General features: G+C 55.7%; 2 protein-coding genes across 2 annotated transcripts in view; one reads left to right on the top strand and one right to left on the bottom strand.

Moving 5' to 3' along the window:
• TONSL (tonsoku like, DNA repair protein) overlaps positions 1-14,625 on the top strand; it is a 36,286-nt gene extending 21,661 nt beyond the window's left edge. Inside the window, exons 17-25 of the mRNA XM_034068983.1 lie at positions 373-1,090; positions 3,232-3,382; positions 4,328-4,406; positions 5,985-6,196; positions 7,413-7,554; positions 8,704-8,882; positions 9,870-9,946; positions 13,268-13,401; positions 14,450-14,625. Coding sequence (XP_033924874.1) covers positions 373-1,090; positions 3,232-3,382; positions 4,328-4,406; positions 5,985-6,196; positions 7,413-7,554; positions 8,704-8,882; positions 9,870-9,946; positions 13,268-13,401; positions 14,450-14,625 — 1,868 coding nt within the window. The remainder of the gene's footprint in view (positions 1-372; positions 1,091-3,231; positions 3,383-4,327; positions 4,407-5,984; positions 6,197-7,412; positions 7,555-8,703; positions 8,883-9,869; positions 9,947-13,267; positions 13,402-14,449) is intronic.
• A 2-nt stretch (positions 14,626-14,627) lies between these two features.
• On the bottom strand, positions 14,628-23,257 carry VPS28 (VPS28 subunit of ESCRT-I). Its single transcript, XM_034063452.1, has 9 exons — positions 23,147-23,257; positions 22,970-22,998; positions 19,122-19,159; positions 17,750-17,839; positions 17,557-17,662; positions 16,532-16,633; positions 15,105-15,158; positions 14,946-15,037; positions 14,628-14,872 (listed from the first exon to the last, which is right to left on the bottom strand). Exons 1-9 carry the CDS (start codon positions 23,181-23,183, stop codon positions 14,755-14,757), a joined length of 666 nt encoding a protein of 221 aa, XP_033919343.1. The 5' UTR covers positions 23,184-23,257; the 3' UTR covers positions 14,628-14,754.
• Between the last annotated feature and the right edge of the window lie 339 nt (positions 23,258-23,596).

Here is a 23,596-nt window from a genome sequence, read left to right as displayed (position 1 = left end):
GTAGGGAATGGGGCAATGAATGGAGTAGGGAATGGGGCAAGGAAAGGACAGGGAATGGGGTAGGGAATGGGGTATGGAATGGGGAGGGAATGGAGTAGGGAATGGGGTACGGAATGGGGAGGGAATGGGGCAGGGAATGGGGTATGGAATGGGGTAGGGAATGGGGAGGGAATGTTGTAAGGAATGGGATAGGGAATGGGGCAGGGAATGGGGATGGAATGGTGTAAGGAATGGGGTAGGGAATGGGGCAGGGAATGGGGAGGGAATGGTGTAAGGAATGGGGTAGGGAATGGGATAGGGAATGGGGCAAGGAATGGGGTCTGGAGATGCTCCATGGGGGCAGTGCTGAGGATCCCATTGCCTCTTCCACAGCCTCATCACAGCCCTGCCAGGACCTGTTTGATGCTGAGATGTCGCAGAGCCAGGATCGGGATCGGGATCGGGATCAGGATCAGGACCACGGCAGCTCCACATCCCCATTGAGGCCAGGCAAGAGGCGGCTCCAACCACTGGATCCCAATGGATACAGAGCCCTTGGCAGCCCCTGCCCGGCGCTGATCCCAGAGGAGCAGTACCTGCGGGAGCAGGAATGGCTGGAGGATGACTTGGGAATGGTGCGAGGGAGCCGGAAGCGGCAGCGCCGGGAACGCCGGGAGCCCATTGGGAATGATGGTGGATGGGATGTGCGGCGCCGGCACCGCGGCGGAGCCAGGGATGGGATCCCAATGGAACGCATTGGAGCCAGGGATGGGATCCCAATGGAACGCGGTGGAGCCAGGGATGGGATCCCAAGGGAACGCATTGGAGCCAGGGATGGGATCCCAAGGGAATGCGGTGGAGCCAGGGATGAGATCCTATGGGAACATGGCAGAACCAGGGACACCGAGAGCCCTGTTCCGGAGGAGGAGTGGGATAAGGACCAGGATAAAGACAAGGACCAGGACCAGGATAAGGACCAGGATAAGGATAAGGACAAGGATAAGGATAAGGATAAGGATGCTGAGGGGGGGGAGAGCCCCGCGCCGCTTCCTGCGCTCCGTGTCCGTGTCCGCATCCAGGATAAGGTCTTCCTCATCCCCGTGCCGCAGAGGTGAGACTGGGATATGTGGGATACCTGTATCCCATTGGGAACACTCATATCCCATTGGGAACACGCGTATCCCATTGGGAACACGCGTATCCCATTGGGAACACTTGTATCCCATTCGGAGCAGCCGTATCCCATTGGGAACAGCAGCATCCTATTGGGAATACCCGTATCCCTTTGGGAACAGCTGTATGCCATTGGGAACACTCATATCCCATTGGGGCACCCATATCCCATTGGGGCACCCATATCTCATTGGGAACACTCATATCCCATTGGGGCACCCATATCCCATTAGGAACACCTGTATCCCATTGGGACATCCATATCCCATTGGAGGCACCCATATGCCATTGGGGACACCCATATCCCATTGGGGCACCCATATCCCATTAGGGTCATCCCTGTATCCCAGCCTCCTGCAGCCAGGACCTTGCTGTGCACTGGTTGCCCATCCCTATCTCCCCGTCTCCCATATCCCTGTATCCCATAGCTCATCCTTGTATCCCTGTATCCCAGTCCTGATCCTTGTCTCCTGTAGGCAGCCCCTTGCAGTGCACTGGTTGTCCATCCCTGTATCCCTGTATCCATAGCTCATCCCTGTATCCCTGTATCCCTGTCTGTATCCCGCAGCCAGCCGCTGTCCATGCACTGGTTGCTCATCCCTGTATCCCAGCAGTATCCCTGTATCCCTGTCTGTCTCCCGCAGCCAGCCACTGGCCGTGCACTGGTTGTCCATCCCTGTATCCCATCTGTATCCCAGCTGTATCCCAGCACTATCCCTGTATCTCCTAGGCAGTCTCTGTCCGTGCACTGGTTGTCCATCCCTGTATCCCTGTATCCCATATCCCTGTATCCTCCAGGCAGCCCCTGTCTGTGCACTGGTTGTCCATCCTTGTATCCCTGTATCCATCCCTGTATCCCTGTATCCCATATCCCTGTATCCCGCAGGGAGCCGCTGTCCGTGCACTGGTTGTCCATCCCTGTATCCCATATCCCTGTATCCCATACCCCTGTCTCCCACAGCCAGCTGCTGTCCGTGCACTGGTTGTCCATCCCTGTATCCCTGTATCCCAGCAGTATCCCTGTATCCCATATCCCTGTATCCCATATCCCTGTCTCCCATATCCCATATCCCTGTATCCCTGTATCCCATATCCCTGTATCCCATATCCCTGTATCCCATATCCCTGTATCCCATATCCCTGTCTCCATCCCTCAGGGAGCCTCTGTCCGTGCTCTGGTTGTCCATCCCTGTATCCCTGTATCCCATATCCCTGTATCCCATATCCCTGTATCCCATATCCCTGTATCCCATATCCCATATCCCTGTCTCCCTCAGGGAGCCGCTGTCCATGCTCTGGTTGTCCATCCCTGTATCCCATATCCCTGTATCCCATATCCCTGTATCCCATATCCCTGTATCCCAGCTGTATCCCTGTCTCCCTCAGGGAGCTGCTGTCCATGCTCTGGTTGTCCATCCCTGTATCCCATATCCCTGTATCCCTGTATCCCATATCCCTGTATCCCATATCCCTGTATCCCATATCCCTGTATCCCATATCCCATATCCCTGTATCCCTGTATCCATCCCTGTATCCCATATCCCTGTATCCCATATTCCTGTATCCCATATCCCTGTGTCCATCCCACAGGCAGCCTCTGTCCGTGCTCTGGTTGTCCATCCCTGTATCCCATATCCCATATCCCTGTATCCCATATCCCTGTATCCCATATCCCTGTATCCCATATCCCTGTATCCCATATCCCTGTATCCCTGTATCCCATATCCCTGTATCCCATATCCCTGTATCCCTGTATCCCATATCCCTGTATCCCTGTATCCCTTATCCCTGTCTCCCATATCCCTGTCTCCCATATCCCATATCCCTGTCTCCCATATCCCATATCCCTGTATCCCATATCCCATATCCCGTATCCCATATCCCTGTATCCCATATCCCATATCCCTGTATCCCATATCCCATATCCCTGTCTCCCTCAGGGAGCCTCTGTCCGTGTTCTGGTTGTCCATCCCCGTATCCCATATCCCTGTATCCCTGTATCCCATATCCCTGTATCCCATATCCCTGTATCCCATATCCCTGTATCCCATATCCCATATCCCTGTCTCCATCCCTCAGGGAGCCTCTGTCCGTGCTCTGGTTGGCCGAGCGCGCTGCTGAGCGCTCCCAGCGGAGCTGTGGGTCCCGTCCCAGGCTCCTCCTGTCCCAGGATGGAGCTCGACTGGAGCCCCAGGATCTGATCCGGGATGTCCTGCGCAGCAATGAGGAGGTGAGGACACCGTGGGGACTGGGAATACTGGGAGCACTGGGAACACTGGGCATACCGGGAGCACTGGAAACGTTGGGAGCATTGGGAGCATGAGGGGCACCAGGAACACCAGGAGCACTGGGAATACCGGGAACATTGGGAACAGTGGGAATACCAGGAACATCAGGGACACCGGGAACATGGGGAGCATTGGGAACATCAGGGACACCGGGAACATGGGGAGCATTGGGAACATCAGGAACACTGGGAACATCAGGGACACTGGGGGCATTGGGAGCATCAGGAACACAGGGAGCACTGGGAGCATCAAGGGCACCAGGAGCATAGGGAACACTGGGAGCATTGGGAGCACTGGGAGCATTGGGAATACCGGGAGCACTGGGGGCGTTGGGAACACTGGGAGCATCGCGAGCATTGGGACCACTGGGAGCATCTGGAACACTGGGAACACCAGGATCATTGGGAACACTGGGATCACTGGGAACACTGGGATCATTGGGAACACCGGGATCATTGGGAACACTGGGGGCACTGGGAACACTGGGATCATTGGGAACACTGGGATCACTGGGAACACCGGGATCATTGGGAACACTGGGATCATCAGGAACACCGGGCTCATTGGGATCATCGGGCTCATTGGGAACACCGGGATCATTGGGATCACTGGGCTCACTGGGAACACTGGGATCATCGGGATCACTGGGCTCATTGGGAGCACTGGGATCATGGGGATCACTGGGAACACTGGGCTCACTGGGAACACTGGGCTCACTGGGATCACTGGGAGCACTGGGATCATCGGGCTCATTGGGAACACTGGGATCACTGGGAGCACTGGGATCACTGGGATCATTGGTAACACTGGGATCACTGGGAACACTGGGCTCACTGGGAGCACTGGGAGCACTGGGATCATCGGTGCTGAGCTGGGGCTGTGCTCAGGTGCTGGCTGAGGTGCAGAGCTGGGATCTGCCCCCCCTGGCCGAGCGGTACCGACGGCTCTGCCGCAGCATGGATGTGGGTGAGCAGCATCCCATGGGATGGGGGGGGTCCCTGTGCCCCCAATGGTACCCAATGGCCCCCAATAGCTCCCAATGAGCCCCAATGGCCCCCAATGCCCCCCTATGGTTCCCAATGGCCCCCAATGACCCCCAATGGTCCCAATTGTCCCCAGTGACCCCCAAAGAACCCCCAATGACCCTCAATGCCCTCCCATATTCCCCAATGCCCCCAATGGTTCCTAATGAGCCCTCAATACCCCCCAATGTCCCCCCATGCCTCCCAATGCCCCCCCATGCCCCCCAATGCCCCTCAATGGTCCCCAATACCCCCAATGCCCCCCCATGCCCCCATTGCCCCCCCATGTTCCCAAATGCCCCTCAGTGCCCCCCAATGCTCCTCAATGGTCCCTAATTACCCCCAATACCCCCCAATACCCCCAATCCCCCCCCCCTCATATCCCCCAATACCCCCCAATGCTCCTCATGTTCCCCATAGTTCCCAATTACCCCCATTGCCCCTCATGGTCCTCAATAACCCCCAATGCCCCCCAGTCCCCCCCCCATATTCCCCAATGCCCCCCATGTTCCCCATAGATCCCAATTACTCCCATTGCCCCTAATGACCTCCAATAACCCCCAATGCCCTCCATGTTCCCCATAGACCCCAATATCCCTCATTGCCCCCAATGCCCCCTGTGTTCCCAATAGACCCCAAGTACCCCCATTGCCCCCCATGTTCCCCATAGTTCCCAATTACCCCCATTGCCCCCAATGCCCCCCTATGTTCCCCATAGATCCCAATTAGCCCCATTGCCCACAATGGTCCCTAATTACCCCCAATGCCCCCCCATGTTCCCCATAGACCCAAATACCCCCCATTGCCCCCCAATGCCCCCATGCCCCCATTGCCCCCATTGCCACCCAATACCCCCAATGCCCCCCATGTCCAATTACCCCAAATGCCCCCATGTTCCCCATAGACCCCAATGACCCCCAATGCCCCCATATTCCCCATAGATCCCAATGCCCCCCATGCCCCCATTGCCCCCCATTGCCCCCCATGTTCCCCATAGTTCCCAATTACCCCCATTGCCCCCATTGCCCCCAATCTCCCCCGATTGCCCACCATTGCCCCCAATGGTCCCTAATTACCTCCAATGACCCCCTCAATCCCCCCCCCATTGCCCCCCATGTTCCCCATAGACCCCAATTACCCCCATTACCCCCCATGTTCCCCATGCCCCCATTGCCCCCCATTGGCCCCCATGTTCCCCATAGACCCCAATTACCCCCATTGCCCCCCATGTTCCCCATAGCCCCCATAGCCCCCATTACCCCCATAGCCCCCATTACCCCCATTGCCCCCATTACCCCCATTGCCCCCAATACCCCCAATGCCCCCCATGTTCCCCACAGACCCCAATTACCCCCATTGCCCCCATTACCCCTATTGCCCCCATTGCCCCCCAATACCCCCAATGCCCCCCATGTTCCCCATTACCCCCCATGTTCCCCATTAACCCCATTGCCCCCATTACCCCCATACCCCCATTGCCCCATTACCCCCCATAACCCCCATGTGTCCCCCCCACTCTCAGAGCCAGAGTCACGTGTGCTGCGGGCGCTGGCAGGGCCGGAGCCGGTGCTGGTGCTGGGGGGGGCTCCCCCCCCGGTGCGCTCGGTGCCGGCTCTGCTGCGGGCGCTGGGGGGGGGGGCACCGGAGCTGGTGCTGCTGGACCTGAGCCGTAACCGGATGGGAGCCGCGGAGCTCAGGGGGCTGAGGGAGGCGGCTGAGGCTGGGGCGTTACAGGTACTGGTACTGGGGGTCAATGGGGATCAATGGGGTCAATGGGGATCAATGGGGAGACATGGGGATCAATGGGATCAATGGGGGTCAATGGGGATCAATGAGGAGAAATGGGTTCAGTGGGGATCAGTGGGGTCAGTAGGGATCAATGGGGATCAATGCAGAGAGATGGGGTCAATGTAGATCAATGGGGAGAGATGGGGATCAATGGGGTCAATGGGGAGAGATGGGGATCAATGGGGTCAATGGGAAGAGATGGGGATCAATGGGGATCAATGGGAACAGATGGGGGTCAATGGGGAGAGATGGGGATCAGTGGGGTCAATGGGGTCAGTGGGGATCAATGGGGACAGATGGGGATCAATGGGGAGAGATGGGGATCAATGGGGGTCAGTGGGAAAGATGGGGATCAATGGTGGTCGATGGAGATCAATGGGGGTCAGTGGGGACCAATGGGGACAGATGGGGATCAATGGGGGGCAGTGGGGTCAATGGGGAGAGATGGAGTCAGTGGGGATCAGTAGGGTCAATGGGGAGAGGTGGGGAGAAATGGGGATCAATAGGGAGAGATTAGGTCAGTAGAGATCAATGGGGATCAATGGAGTCAATGGGGAGAGGTGGGGAGAAATGGGGATCAATAGGGAGAGATTAGGTCAGTAGAGATCAATGGGGTCAATGGGGAGAGATGGGGTCAGTAGAGATCAGTGGGGATCAATGGGGTCAGTGGGGATCAATGGGGAGAGATGGGGATCAATGGGGACAGATGGGGATCAATGGGGAGAGACTGGGATCAATAGGGAGAGATGGGGAGCAATGGGAAGAGATGGGGGGAGATGGGGTCAGTGGGGATCAATGGGGAGAGATGGGGATCAATGCTGGGGGCTGTGGGCAGCGGCCCAGGCAGGGGCATTCCAGGTACCGCACCAGGGGGAGCAGTGGGGGGAGATGGGGTCAATGGGGGGAGATGGGGAGAGATGGGGTCAGTAGGGATCAATGGGGATCAATGCAGAGAGATGGGGTTCAATGGGGACAGATGGGGGTTAATGGGGAGAGATGGGGTCAGTAGAGATCAGTGGGGATCAATGGGATCAGTGGGGATCAATGGGGATCAGTGGGAATGCAGAGTGATGGGGGTCAATGGGGATCAATGGGGGTCAATGGGGACAGACCCATGCACAGGGCATCCCCATCCTCATCTTCATCCTCCCCGTCCCCGCAGAGCCTGGAGGAGCTGAACCTGAGCCTGAACCCATTGGGGGACGGGAGCTGTGCGGTGCTGGGGGAGCTGCTGCTGTGCTGCCCAGTGCTGAGCACCCTGCACCTGCGCGCGTGCGGCTTCGGGCCTGGCTTCAGCCTGCATGGTAACTGTGGGACAGCACCGCACACACCAGAACCAGCACTAACCACCATTAACCATCATTAACCACCATAGCCAGTACCATAACCAGTACCATTACCACCATTAGCCACCATAACCACTACCATAACCACCATTAACCACCCTTAGCCACCATAACCAGTACCATTACCATGATTAACCACCATAACCAGTACCATAACCACCATTAACCACCACCATAACCACTATAACAACCATTAACCACCATAACCACCATTAACCACCGTTACCACCATAGCACTATAACCACCATAGCCACAATAACCACCATTAACCACTGTAACCACCATAACCACCACAACCACCATAACACCATCACTCTCATACCAGCACCACCATAATCATACACCATTACATCACCCTCACACCTTCACCCTCAGTGGTAACTACCAGCACCAACATCACCACCATAACCATCATCACATGATCATCATCACCATCCCATCCCCATAGCCACCAGCACACCATCATCATCACCATCCCATCACCATAACCATCACCACCATCATCGCCATCCTATCCCCATAACCATCAGCACCACCATCATCACCATCTGATCACCACTAGCATCATCATCACTATCCCATCTCCATACCCACCAGCGCCAACATCACCATCACCACCACCATGCCATCATCATTGCTCTCCCATCACCATAACCACCATCACCATAACCACCACCAGCATCTCCACCATCACATCACCATAACCACCAGCACCATCATCATCACTATCCCTCCCCATACCCACCAGCACACCACCATCATCACCATCACAACCACCACGCTGTCATCACCATCACCGTAACCACCAGCACCAGTGTCATCACCATCACTCATTGGTGACCACCACCATCACCACCAGCATCACAGCCCTATCACCCCCATCCCCATGGCACCACCACAACCACCATCATCATCACCATCCCTTATTGGTGACCATCCCCATGGCACCACCACAACCACCACCATCATCACCATCACTCATTGGTGACCACCACCATCACAGCCCCATCACCACCATCCCCATGGCACCACCACCATCATCATCACCATCACTCATTGCTGACCATCCCCATGCCCCCCCCTCACTATCACCCCCCCCCCCACAGGTGCCACACGGCTGCAGGTACTCTCCATGTCCCACAATGCCCTGGGGCTGCCGGCGCTGCAGCGGCTCCTGAGCACCATAGCCCAGCACCGGATCCGGCGCCTGGAGCTTGGATCCGTCATAGGCTCCATCACCGGGACCGGAGCCACCGGCAGAGCCCTGGGAGCCTTCCTGCGGCAGGTGGGGGATGGGAGCAGGGATGGGGGTAGGGATGGGTGCAGGGGATGGGATGGGTGCAGGGATGGGTGCAGGGATGGGTGCAGGGGATGGGTGCAGGGATGGGTGCAGGGGATGGGTGCAGGGATGGGATGGGTGCAGGGATGGGATGGGTGCAGGAGATGGGATGGGTGCAGGGATGGGTGCAGGGATGGGTGCAGGGATGGGATGGGTGCAGGGGATGGGTGCAGGGATGGGATGGGGGCAGGGATGGGATGGGTGCAGGGATGGGATGGGTGCAGGGATGGGTGCAGGGATGGGATGGGTGCAGGGATGGGATGGGTGCAGGGATGGGATGGGTGCAGGGATGGGTGCAGGGATGGGATGGGTGCAGATGGGATGGGTGCAGGGATGGGTGCAGGGATGGGATGGGTGCAGATGGGATGGGGCAGGGATGGGTGCAGGGATGGGTGCAGGGATGGGATGGGTGCAGGGATGGGTGCAGATGGGATGGGTGCAGGGATGGGTGCAGGAGATGGGATGGGTGCAGGAGATGGGATGGGTGCAGGGATGGGTGCAGGGATGGGTGCAGGGATGGGATGGGTGCAGGGATAATTGCAGGGGATGGGATGGGTGATAGGGACATGGGGTGTGGGAGGAGGATGCTGGGATGGGAGAGGATGTGGGATGCAGGAGGGGGATATGGGATAAATGAGGCCATGGGATGGAGGAGGATGCAGGATTGGTGCTGTTGCTGCTATTGGTACTGTTCTGGTGCTCTTGGTGCTTTATTGGTAATGTTTTGGTACAGTTTCGGTGATGTTTTGGTTCTGTTTTTGGTGCCGTTTTCCTGCCATCTTGGTGCTGTTTTGCTGCCGATTTGCTGCTGTTTTGGTGCCGTTTGTGCCGTTTTAGTTCTGTTTTGGTGCCATTTTGGTGCTGTTTTGGTGCAGTTTTGGTGCAGTTTCGGTGCAGTTTTGCTGCTGTTTCAGCCCCTCCTGTCCCCCCCAGGAAGCTGCCTCTGCTCTGACCCACCTGGCGCTGCCTGGGAACCACCTCAGCGATGGGGACGTGGCCGAACTGGCGAGGTGAGGGGGGGGGTCCTGCTTCCCAATGGAGACCCCATCCCATGGGGGATGGAGACCCCCATAGGGACCCCCATAGGGACCAGGAAGTGATGGGGGGGGTCCATGCTTCCCAATGGAGATCCCATCCCATAAGCGATGGAGACCCCCATAGGGGCCCTCATAGGGACAAGGAAGTGATGGGGGGGTCCAGCACTTCCAAATGGAGACCCCGTCCCATGGGGATGCAGGGGATGGAGACCCCCAAGGGACCCCCATAGGGACCAGGAAGTGATGGGGGTATCCAGGGCATCCCAATAGAGACCCCATCCTATGGGAATGCTAGGGATGGAGGAGACCAAGGGACCCCCATAGGGACAAGGAAGCGGCCATAGGGGATGCTTGGAGCCATTGGGGATGCAGGATGTTGGGGGGGGTCCAGCACTTCCCAATGGAGACCCCATCTCATAAGGGATGGAGGAGGCTCCCTTGAGGACAATGGGACCCGCATAGGGACCAGGAAGTGATGAGGGGGTCCAGCACTTCCCAATGGAGACCCCATCCCATGGGGATGCAGGGGATGGAGACCCCCATAGGGATCCCCATAGGGACCAGGAAGTGATGGGGGGGGTCCATGCTTCCCTATGGAGACCCCATCCCATAGGGATGCAAGGGGTGGAGGAGACCAAGGGATCCCCATAGGGACAAGGAAGTGGCCATAGGGGATGCTTGGAGCCATTGGGGATGCAGGATGTTGGGGGGGGTCCAGCACTTCCCAATGGAGACCCCATCTCATAAGGGATGGAGGAGGCTCCCTTGAGGACAATGGGACCCGCATAGGGACCAGGAAGTGATCGGGGGGGTCCATGCTTCCCTATGGAGACCCCATCCCATAGGGATGCAAGGGGTGGAGGAGACCAAGGGATCCCCATAGGGACAAGGAAGTGGCCATAGGGGATGCTTGGGGCCATTGGGGATGCAGGATGTTGGGGGGGGGGCCCTGCTTCCCAATGGAGACCCCATCCCATAAGGGATAGAGACCCCCATAGGGACCAGGAAATGATGGGGGGGTCCAGGACTTCCCAATGGAGACCCCATCCCATAGGAATGCAAGGGATGGAGGAGACCAAGGGACCCTCACAGGGACAAGGAAGTGGCCATAGGGGATGCTTGGGGCCATTGGGGATGCAGGATGTTGGGGGGGGGTCCAGCACTTCCCAATGGAGACCCCATCCCATAAGGGATGGAGACCCCCATAGGGACCCCCATAGGGACCAGGAAGTGATGGAGGGGTCCAGCACTTCCCAATGGAGACCCCATCCCATAAAGGATGGAGGAGACCCCCTTGAGGACAATGGGATCCCCATAGGGACAATGAAGTGATGAGGGGGTCCAGGACTTCCCAATGGAGACCCCATCCCATGGGAATGCAAGGGATGGAGACCCCCATAGGGATCCCCATAGGGACCAGGAAGTGATGGGGGGTCCAGCACTTCCCTATGGAGACCCCATCCCATGGGGATGCAGGGGATGGAGACCCCCAAAGGGACCAGGAAGTGGCCATAGGGGATGCCTGGGGCCATTGGGGATGCAGGATGTTGGGGGGGGCCCTGCTTCCCAATGGAGATCCCATCCCATAAGGGATGGAGACCCCCATAGGGATCTCCATAGGGACAAGGAAGTGGGGGGGGGGTCCAGCACTTCCCAATGGAGACCCCATCCCATGGGGAATACAAGGGATGGAGAAGACCAAGGGATCCCCATAGGGACCAGGAAGTGGCCATAGGGGATGCTTGGGGCCATTGGGGATGCAGGATGTTGGGGGGATCCCTGCTTCCCAATGGAGACCCCATCCCATAAAGGATGGAGACCCCCATAGGGACCCCCATAGGAACCAGGAAGTGATGGGGGGATCCAGCACTTCCCAATGGAGACCCCATCCCATGGGATGGAGGAGACCAAGGGACCCCCATAGGGACCAGCAAGTGGCCATAGGGGATGCTTGGGGCCATTGGGGATGCAGGATGTTGGGGGGGGGCCCTGCTTCCCAATGGAGACCCCATCCCATAAGGGATAGAGACCCCCATAGGGACCAGGAAATGATGGGGGGGTCCAGGACTTCCCAATGGAGACCCCATCCCATAGGAATGCAAGGGATGGAGGAGACCAAGGGACCCTCACAGGGACAAGGAAGTGGCCATAGGGGATGCTTGGGGCCATTGGGGATGCAGGATGTTGGGGGGGGTCCCTGCTTCCCAATGGATTCCCCATCCCATAAGGGATGGAGGAGACCCCCTTGAGGACAATGGGACCCCCATAGGGACCAGGAAGTGATGGGGAGGTCCAGCACTTCCCAATGGAGACCCCATCCCATGGGGATGCAAGGGATGGAGACCCCCATAGGGATCCCCATAGGGACCAGGAAGTGATGGGGGGGTCCAGCACTTCCCAATGGAGACCCCATCCCATGGGGATGCAGGGGATGGAGACCCCCATAGGGATCCCCATAGGGACCAGGAAGTGATGGGGGGGTCCAGCACTTCCCAATGGAGACCCCATCCCATAGGAATGCAGGGGATGGAGGAAACCATAGGGACAAGGAAGTGGCCATAGGGGATGCTTGGGGCTATTGGGGATGCAGGATGTTGGGGGGTCCCTGCTTCCCAATGGAGATCCTATCCCATGGGGGATGGAGACCCCCATAGGGACCAGGAAGTGGCCATAGGGGATGCTTGGGGCCATTGGGGATGCAGGATGTTAGGGCGGTCCCTGCTTCCCAATGGAGATCCCATCCCATAAGGGATGGAGACCCCCATAGGGACCCCCATAGGGACCAGGAAGTGATGGGGGGGACCCTGCTTCCCTATGGAGACCCCATCCCATGGGGATGCAAGGGATGGAGACCCCCATAGGGATCCCCATAGGTACCAGGAAGTGATGGGGGGGGTTGCTGCTTCCCAATGGAGACCCCATCCCATGGGAATGCAAGGGATGGAAGAGACCAAGGGATGTTGGGGGGGGGGTCCCTGCATCCCAATGGAGATCCTATCCCATAAGGGATGGAGACCCCCATAGGGACCAGGAAGTGATGGGGGGGTCCAGGACTTCCCAATGGAGACCCCATCCTATGGGGATGCAGGGGTGGAGACCCTCAGGGGACCCCCATAGGGACCAGGAAGTGATGGGGGGGTCCAGCACTTCCCAATGGAGACCCCATCCCATAGGAATGCAGGGGATGGAGGAGACCAAGGGACCCCCATAGGGACAAGGAAGTGGCCATAGGGGATGCTTGGGGCCATTGGGGATCCAGGAGGTGCCAACCCCCCCTCCCCTTCCCCCCCCCAGGTCCCTCCCCCTGTGTCCGGCTCTGGATTCTCTGGATCTCGCTGCCAATCCCGGGATCAGCACAGTGGGAATGGGGCTGGTGCTGAGAGCCCTGGAGCAGCGGAGCCAGGGACTGAGCATGCTCAGTATGGCAGGTGGGAATGGGGTGGGAATGGGAAGGGGATGGGGTGGGAATGGGGTGAGGTGGGAATGGGATGGGAATGAGAATGGGGTGAGGTGGGAGGGGGAAGGGGATGGGAATGGGATGGGAATGGGGTGGGAATGGGGATGGGGTGGGAAGGGAATGGGGATGGGATGGGAATGGGGTGGGAAGGGGATGGGAATGGGAAGGGGATGGGATGGTATTGGGATGAGGTGGGAATGGAATGGGATGGGGACGGCATGGGGATGAGAATGGGGTGAGGTGGGAATGGGAAGGGAATGGGGTGGGGATGGGGTGAGATGGGAATGGGAAGGGAATGGGGTGGGAATTGGATGGGGATAAGAATGGGAAGGGAATGGGGTGAGATGGGAATGGGAAGGGAATGGGGTGGGAATTGGATGGGGATAAGAATGGGAAGGGAATGGGGTGGGAATAGGATGGGAAGGGGATGGGGTGGGAATGGGATGGGAATGGGAACGGGAAGGGGATGGGGTGAGGTGGGAGTGGGATGGGAATGGGGTGAGTTGGAAATGAGATTGGGGTGGGAATGGGTTGGGAGTGGGAATGGAGCAGATACAAGATGGGATGGATGGAATAGGCTGGGGTGGGAAGGGGGTGGGGTGAATGGGATGGGGCTGAATATGGGGATGGAGATAGAATCGAATTGGGATTTGCATGGGATTGGGATGGGGAGGAGGATGGAATGAAGTAGGTTGGGAATGGGATGGAGGGAGGGAATGGGATGGGGGTGAGGGATGATCAGATGGGAATGGGATTGGGTTGAGGATGGGGATGCAAATAGACCTGAATTGGGATTGAGACAGAATTGGGATGGGGATGGAATGGGGTGGGTTGGGAATGGGGATGGGATGGATGGGATTAGATGGGATGGGGTTGAGGATGGGGATGGGATGGGATATGTTGGGAATGGAGCAGATGCAGGCTGGGATGGAGCTGGAATGGGATGAATGGGGATGGGATGGAGCAGGGATCCCGACTGGTCCAGACCCAGGAGCCCAGAGCATCCCATTCCCTTCCAGGCTGCTCCGTGGTGCTCCCATCAGACGATCCCAACTGGTCCAGAGCCATCGGCCTCATCCAGGACCTGCGCCTGTGTGGCCGCAGCATCACCCGTCCCTATCCCAGCAATGGGAATGTTCCCATTCCCATCGGGAGCCTCACACGGCACCGGAAACTCCTTTGGAAGAGGCCTTGATGTGGGTTTATCCATTAAGATCCCCCCAATTCCTTCACCCATCCCAGTTGTGCCGCTTCCTTTGGGAATGGGGAGGGGGTTTATTGATTCCAATGTGGGATTGGGATGGGATTCGGGATGGATCCGGCCTCAGGAATGCAGGAAGCGGTTGAAGGCATTGTAGGCAGATTCCAGGTCAAACAGCATCTGCCGGACTTGGGAATCATCGAGCTCATCCGAAGCCGACATCCCACTGAGGGTCTGGAGCCTGTGGAACACCATGGATGCATCCTTGGGATCCCATAGGATCCCATAGGATGCTCTTTGGGAATGGGACTCACCATTGGTTCACTTTGTGCCTGCCTTCGAAGTCGGGGGGCAGGTGGCTCATGCGGTTCATGGTCTCCATCAGCTCCCGCAGATCCGGTTGGATCTGGGATCAGGATGTGGGATAAGGGGGGACAATGGGAAAGGGATGGGGAAGGGGGGGGGGATCCTACCTCATCCATGGCTCGGATCTCCAGGCGGAGCTTGTCCATGACGGTGATGAAGAGCTGCAGGAGGAGGGGCTTGGGGTCATCGGCATCTTGGTCCCAGCCACATCCCAACATTCCCATCCCATTGTGATCCCATCCAAATCCTGACGTTCCCATCCAGATCCCTTCTAGATCCCATCAAAGTCCCACCATTCCCACCTCAATCCCACCATTCCCACCTAAATCCCATCTGAATCCCACCATTCCCACCCGAATTCCACTCAAATCCCATACAAATCCTACCATTCCCATCCAAATCCCATCATGATCCCATTTAAGTCCCACAATTCCCATCCAAATTCCAGTTAAATCTAATCCACATCCTCCGCTCCCATCCAAGTCCCCCATTCCCATCTAAACCCCACCTAAATCCCATCAAAGTCCCACCATTCCCACCCGAGTTGCACTCAAATCCCATCCAAGTCTCCCATTCACATCCAAGTCACACAATTCCCACCCAAATTCCAACCAAATCCCACCCAAATTCCATGCACATCCCCCCATTCCCACCCAAAATTCCAACCAAATCTCACTATTACCACCCAAATTCTACCCAAATCCCACCATTCCCACCCAAATTCCAATCAAATCCCTATTAAAACCGAAATTCGAACCAAATTCCAACCAAATCCCACCCAAATCCCATGCACATTCCACCATTCTCACCCAAATTCCAATCCCATTCCACCCAAATCCAACCATTCCCACTCAAATCCCACCATTCCCACCTAAATCCCACTATTCCCACCCAAATTCCAACCAAATCCCACTATGAAAACTGAAATTCCAACCAAATCCCACCATTCTCACCCAAATTCCATCATATTCCACCCAAATCCCAACCAAATCCCACTATCAAAACTGAAATTCCAACCAAATCCAACCCAAATCCCATGCACATTCCAGCATTCTCACCCAAATTCCAATCATATTCCAACCAAATTCCACCCAAATCCCACTATTCCCATGCAAATTCCAACCAAATCCCACCATTCCCACCCAAATTCCAACCAAATCCCTATTAAAACTGAAATTCGAACCAAATTCCAACCAAATCCAACCCAAATCCCATGCACATTCCACCATTCTCACCCAAATTCCATCATATTCCACCCAAATCCAACCATTCCCACTCAAATCCCGCCATTCCCACCCAAATTCCATCCATATCCCACCATTCCCACCTAAATCCCACTATTCCCACACAAATTCCAACCAAATCCCACTATGAAAACTGAAATTCCAACCAAATCCAACCCAAATCCCACCATTCTCACCCAAATTCCATCATATTCCAGCCAAATCCCACCCAAATCCCACTATTCCCACCCAAATCCCGCCCAAATCCCACTATTCCCACCCAAATCCCACCATTCCCCCCAGTTCCGTACGGAGACGATGTCGGCAATGCAGCGGTTGAGGTTGCCTTTGTCATCCTTGATGGTGATTGGCCGATCCTCCTTGATCCGCTCCATGGCCAAGGGGCAGTCGAGCTGGGGGGGGGTTACTGGTTATCACTGGTTGTTACTGGTTCTGACTGGTTGTTAACGGTTATCACTGGTTGTTACTGGTTCTGATTGGTTGTTACTGGTTATCACCAGTTGTTACTGGTTTTGATTGGTTGTTACCAGTTATCACCGGTTGTTACCGGTTCTGATTGGTTGTTACCAGTTATCACCGGTTGTTACCGGTTCTGATTGGTTGTTACCATTTATTACCAGTTGTTACCAGTTCTGATTGGTTGTTACCGATTATCACCGGTTGTTACGAGTGTTACTGGTTGTTACCAGTTGTTACTGGATGTTACTGGTGTTACCAGCTGTTATTGGTTACCATTGTTACTGGTGTTACGGTTGTTACTGGTTGTTATTGGTTGTTACCGGTTGTTACCATTGTTACTGGTGATATGGTTGTTACTGGTTGTTATTGGTTGGTTTTGGTTATCGTTGTTATGGTTGTTACCAGTGTTACAGTTGTTATTGGTTGGTTTTAGTTGTTACCAATTGTAACCGGTGTTACCAGTGTTACCAATTGTTATGGTTGGTTTTGGTTGTTACCAGTGTTACTGGTTGTTATTGGTTCTTTTCAGTTGTTACTGGTGTTACCGGTTGGTGTTACCGGTTGTTATCGATTTGTTTTGGTTGTTACCAGTATTACCAGTTGTTTTCGGTTGTTTTCAGTTGTTACTGGTGTTACCAGTGTTACCGGTTGTTTTTGGTTGTTACCGGTTGTTATTGGTTGGTTCTGGTTGTTACCAGTTGCTCCGGTGTTATGGTTGTTATTGGTTGCTACCGGTTGTTCCCGGTTGGTGTTACCGGTATTCTCAGTTGGGTGTTACTGGTGTTACCAGTGTTACTGGTTGGTGTTACCGGTGTCCCCGGTTGTTATGGTTATTACCGGTTGGTGCCCGGCTCACCCGGAACTTGCGGCAGAACTCATCGATGGAGCTGATCTCATTCCCCTGCACTTGCTTGAGCGCAGCTTTGAACTGGACCAGGAGGCGCGAACAGGCGGCCGTGTACCTACGGTAACGGGGGGGGGGGGGGGGGCCCACATGGGGGTCAGGACCCCCCATAGACACCTATGGGGCTGGGGAGCCCTGGACCTACTCGTTGGGGGTGACGCAGTCCTTGATGTAGGCCTTCTCCAGCGCCTGCAGCGTCTTCACCACGGCAAAGAGCTCGGCCATGTTGTCGTACCTGCAACGGCACCGGCGCTGTGGGGCAGGGGACGGGTGATGGGGGGAGATGGGGGAGATGGGGCAGGGGACGGGCTATGGGGGGCGATGGGGGCCTTGGAGGGTGCTCCCGGGAAGGGGATGGGGAATGGGAGGAGATGGGAATAGGAGGGAGGAGAAGGGAGGATAATGGAGAAGAGGGGACCAGGATGGAGAAGATGGGTCCAGGATGAAGAAGAGGGGACCAGGATGGAGAAAAGGGGACCAGGATGGAGAAGATGGGACTGGGATGGAGAAGAGGGGACCAGGATAGAAAAGAGGGGATCAGGATGGAGAGGAAGGGATCAGGATGGAGAAGATGGGACCAGGATGGGGAAGATGGGAACAGGATGTAGAAGATGGGACTGGGATGGAGAAGAGCGGTCCATGATGGCGAGGAGGGGACCAGGATGGAGAAGATGGAATCAGGATGGAGAAGATGGGTCCAGGATGAAGAAGATGGGATCAGGAGGAGAAGATGGGATCCGAATGGAGAGAAGGGGACCAGGATGGAGAGGAGGAGACCAGGATGGAGAAGGGGGGACCAGGATGGAGAAGACAGCGATGGAGAGCAAGGCCTCAGGAAGGACCACAATGGACAATGGTGTCCTAAGAAGGATCACGATGATCCATGATGGACAATGGGGTCCTAGGAAGGACCATGGTGATCCACGATGGACAATGGGGTCCAGGAAGGATCATGATGATCCATGATGGACAATGGGGTCCTGGAAGGACCATGATGGACAATGGTGTCCAGGAAGGACCATGATGATCCATGATGGACAGTGGTGTCCAGGAAGGACCATTATGGACAATGGGGTCCCGGAAGGACCATGATGATCCATGATGGACAATGGGGTCCTAGGAAGGACCATGATGATCCATGATGGATAATGGGATCCAGGAAGGACCATTATGGACAATGGGGTCCAGGAAGGACCATGATGATCCATGATGGACAATGGTGTCCAGGAAGGACCATTATGGACAATGGGGTCCCGGAAGGACCATGATGATCCATGATGGACAATGGGGTCCTAGGAAGGACCATGATGATCCATGATGGATAATGGGATCCAGGAAGGACCATTATGGACAATGGTGTCCAGGAAGGACCATGATGATCCATGATGGACAATGGGGTCCCGAAAGGACCATGATGGAGCAGATGGGACCCTGTTGGACACCGGGATCCCCATTCCCGTGTGGCTGCTGGTGCCTCTCCGGGTACTTCCCGTTATCCCGCACGGATCCGGACTCACTTCTCCCGCTCCCGGGCATTCTTGTAGAGCTTCACCTCCTGTGGGAGACCAGGATACAGGGATGGGATATGGGATACTGGGATATGGGAACACAGGGATGGGATATGGGATAGTGGTATATAGGGATACAGGGATGGGATATAGGATACTGGGATATGGGGATACAGGGATGGGATATGGGATACAGGGATATGGGGATACAAGGATGGGATATGGGATACTGGGATATGGGGACACAGGGATGGGATATGGGATACTGGGATATAAGGATACAGGGATGGGATATGGGATACTGGGATATGGGGACACAGGGATGGGATATTGGATACTGGGATATGGGCACACAGGGATGGGATATGGGATACTGGGATATGGGGACACAGGGATGAGATATGGGATACTGGGATATGGGGATACAGGGATGGGATATGGGATACTGGGATATGGGGATACAGGGATGGGATATGGGATACTGGGATATAAGGATACAGGGATGGGATATGGGATACTGGGATAGGGGGACACAGGGATGGGATATGGGATACTGGGATATGGGGATACAGGGATGGGATATGGGATACTGGGATATGGGGATAAAGGGATGGGATATGGGGTACTGGGACATGGGACACAGGGATGGGATATGGGATACTGGGATATGGGCACACAGTGATGGGATATGGGATACTGGGATATGGGATACAGGGATGGGATATGGGATAGTGGGATATGGGGATACAGGGATGGGATCTGGGACATGGGGATACAGGGATAGGATGTGGGATACTGGGACATGGGGACACAGGGATGGGATATGGGATACTGGGATATGGGGACACAGGGATGGGATATGGGATACTGGGATATGGGGAAACATGGATGGGATACGGGATACTGGGATATGGGGACACAGGGATGAGATATGGGATACTGGGACATGGGCACACAGGGATGGGATATGGGACACTGGGAGATGGGGATACAGGGATGGGATATGGGATACTGGGATATGGGGACACAGGGATGGGATATGGGATACCGGGATACGGGGACACAGGGATGGGATATGGGATACTGGGATATGGGGATACAGGGATGGGATATGGGATACTGGGATATAAGGATACAGGGATGGGATATGGGATACTGGGATAGGGGGACACAGGGATGGGATATGGGATACTGGGATATGGGGATACAGGGATGGGATATGGGATACTGGGATATGGGGATAAAGGGATGGGATATGGGGTACTGGGACATGGGACACAGGGATGGGATATGGGATACTGGGATATGGGCACACAGTGATGGGATATGGGATACTGGGATATGGGATACAGGGATGGGATATGGGATAGTGGGATATGGGGATACAGGGATGGGATCTGGGACATGGGGATACAGGGATAGGATGTGGGATACTGGGACATGGGGACACAGGGATGGGATATGGGATACTGGGATATGGGGACACAGGGATGGGATATGGGATACTGGAATATGGGGACACAGGGATGGGATATGGGATACTGGAATATGGGGATACAGGGATGGGATATGGGATACTGGAATATGGGGACACAGGGATGGGATATGGGATACAGGGACATGGGGACACAGGGATGGGATATGGGATATTGGGATATGGGGACACAGGGATGGGATATGGGATACTGGGATATGGGGACACAGGGATGGGATATGGGATACAAGGATATGGGGACACAGGGATGGGATAAGGGATAATGGGACATGGGGACACAGGGATGGGATATGGGATACTGGGATATGGGGATACAGGGATGGGATATGGGATACAGGGATATGGGGACACAGGGATGGGATATGGGATATGGGCACACAGAGATGGGATATGGGATACTGGGATATGGGGACACAGGGATGGGATATGGGATATGGGGACACAGAGATGGGATGTGGGATACTGGGATATGGGGACACAGGGATGGGATATGGGATACTGGGATATATGGACACAGGGATGGGATATGGGATACTGGGACATGGGGACACAGGGATGGGATATGGGATACTGGGACATGGAGACACAGGAATGGGATATGGGATACTGGGATATGGAGACACAGGGATGGGATATGGGATACTGGGATATGGGGACACAGGGATGGGATATGGGATACTGGGATATGGGACACAGGGATGGGATATGGGATACTGGGATATGGGACACAGGGATGTGATATGGGATACTGGGATATGAGACACAGGAATGTTATATGGGATACTGAGATATAGGGACACAGGGATGGGATATGGGATACTGGGATATGGGGACACAGGGATGGGATATGGGATACTGGGATATGGGGACACAAGGATGGGATATGGGATACTGGGAGATGGGGACACAGGGATGGGATACTGGGACATGGGGACACAGGGATGGGATATGGGATACTGGGACATGGGGATACAGGGATGGAATATGGGATACTGGGATATGGGCACACAGGGATGGGATATGGGATATTGGGATATAGGGACACAGGGATGGGATATGGGATACAGGGACATGGGCACACAGGGATGGGATACAGGATACTGGGATATGGGGACACGGGGATGCGATATGGGATACTGGGATATGGGGACACAGGGATGGGATATGGGATACTGGGATATGAGACACAGGAATGTTATATGGGATACTGAGATATAGGGACACAGGGATGGGATATGGGATACTGGGATATGGGGACACAGGGATGGGATATGGGATACTGGGATATGGGGACACAAGGATGGGATATGGGATACTGGGATATGGGGACACAGGGATGGGATACTGGGATATGGGGACACAGGGATGGGATATGGGATACTAGGACATGGGGATACAGGGATGGGATATGGGATACTGGGATATGGGGACACAGGGATGGGATATGGGATACTGGGATATGGGGACACAGGGATGGGATATGGGATACTGAGACATGGGACACAGGGATGGGATATGGGATACTGGGATATGGGCACACAGGGATGGGATATGGGATACAGGGATATGGGGATACAGGGATGTGGTACAGGATACTGGGATATGGGGACACAGGGATGGGATATGGGATACTGGGATATGGGGACACAGGGATGGGATATGGGATACTGGGATATGGGGACATGGGGATGGGATATGGGATACTGGGATATGGGGACACAGGGATGGGATATGGGATACTGGGATATGGGCACACACGGATGGGATGTGGGATACTGGGATATGGAGACACAGGGATGGGATATGGGATACTGGGATATGGGGACATAGGGATGGGATATGGGATACAGGGATATGGGGACACACGGATGGGATATGGGATACTGGGATATGGGAACACAGGGATGGGATATGGGATACTGGGATATGGGGACACAGGGATGGGATATGGGATACAGGCATATGGGCACACAGGGATGGGATATGGGATACTGGGATATGGGGATACAGGGATGGGATATGGGATAGAGGGATATGGGATACAGGGATGGGATATGGGATACTGGGATATGGGGACACAGGGATGGGATATGGGATACTGGGATATGGGGATACAGGGATGGGATATGGGATACTGGGATATGGGGACACAGGGATGGGATATGGGATACTGGGATATGGGGATACAGGGATGGGATATGGGATACTGGGATATGGGGACACAGCGATGGGATACAAGATACTGGGACATGGGGACACAGGGATGGGATATGGGATACTGGGATATGGGGACACAGGGATGGGATATGGGATATTGGGATATGGGATACAGGGATACGGGGGGTGGGGGAGGGGCTCTCACCTCGTACAGCTCCGGTTTGTTCGCAGCCGCTGCAATGGGGACGGAAGCTTTGGATGGAGCCGAAGATCCGGAGCTCCCCTCCCCCCCCCACTGCCCCTCCCCCACTGACCCCTCCCCCATTGACCCCTCCCCCACTGACCCCTCCCCTTTGACCCCGACCCCTCCCCCCCCCCCCACCTCCGAGCCCGGCCGGGCCCGCGATGCCGTGAAACATCCCGGGTCCAGAGCGGCTCCGCTCGGCTCCTTCCGGTAACGCTCGGCTTCTTCCGGTAACGCTCGGCTCCTTCCGGTATCGCTCGGCTTCTTCCGGTAACGCTCGGCTTCTTCCGGTAACGTTCGGCTTTTTCCGGTAACGCTCGGCTCCTTCCGGTTCCGATCGGCTTCTTTCGGTGCCTCTCGGGTCTTTCCGGTACCGCTCGGGTGGGTTCCGGTACTTCCGGTAACGCTCGGGTGAGTTCGGGGCCTTCCGGAACCGTTCCGATGGGTTCGGGTCCTTCCGGTGCCATTCGGCTCTTTCCGGTACCGCTCGGGTGGGTTCCGGTACTTTCGGTACCGCTCGGGTCCTTCCGGTGCCGTTCGGCTCTTTCCGGTACCGCTCGGGTGGGTTCCGGTACTTGTTACAGCTTT

Source organism: Melopsittacus undulatus, chromosome 1 (genome assembly GCF_012275295.1).
Source record: "Melopsittacus undulatus isolate bMelUnd1 chromosome 1, bMelUnd1.mat.Z, whole genome shotgun sequence".
Classification (NCBI taxonomy): Eukaryota; Metazoa; Chordata; class Aves; order Psittaciformes; family Psittaculidae; genus Melopsittacus; species Melopsittacus undulatus.
Note: the sequence above shows the minus strand (reverse complement) of the source record. Positions and strands in the feature narration are given on the sequence as shown.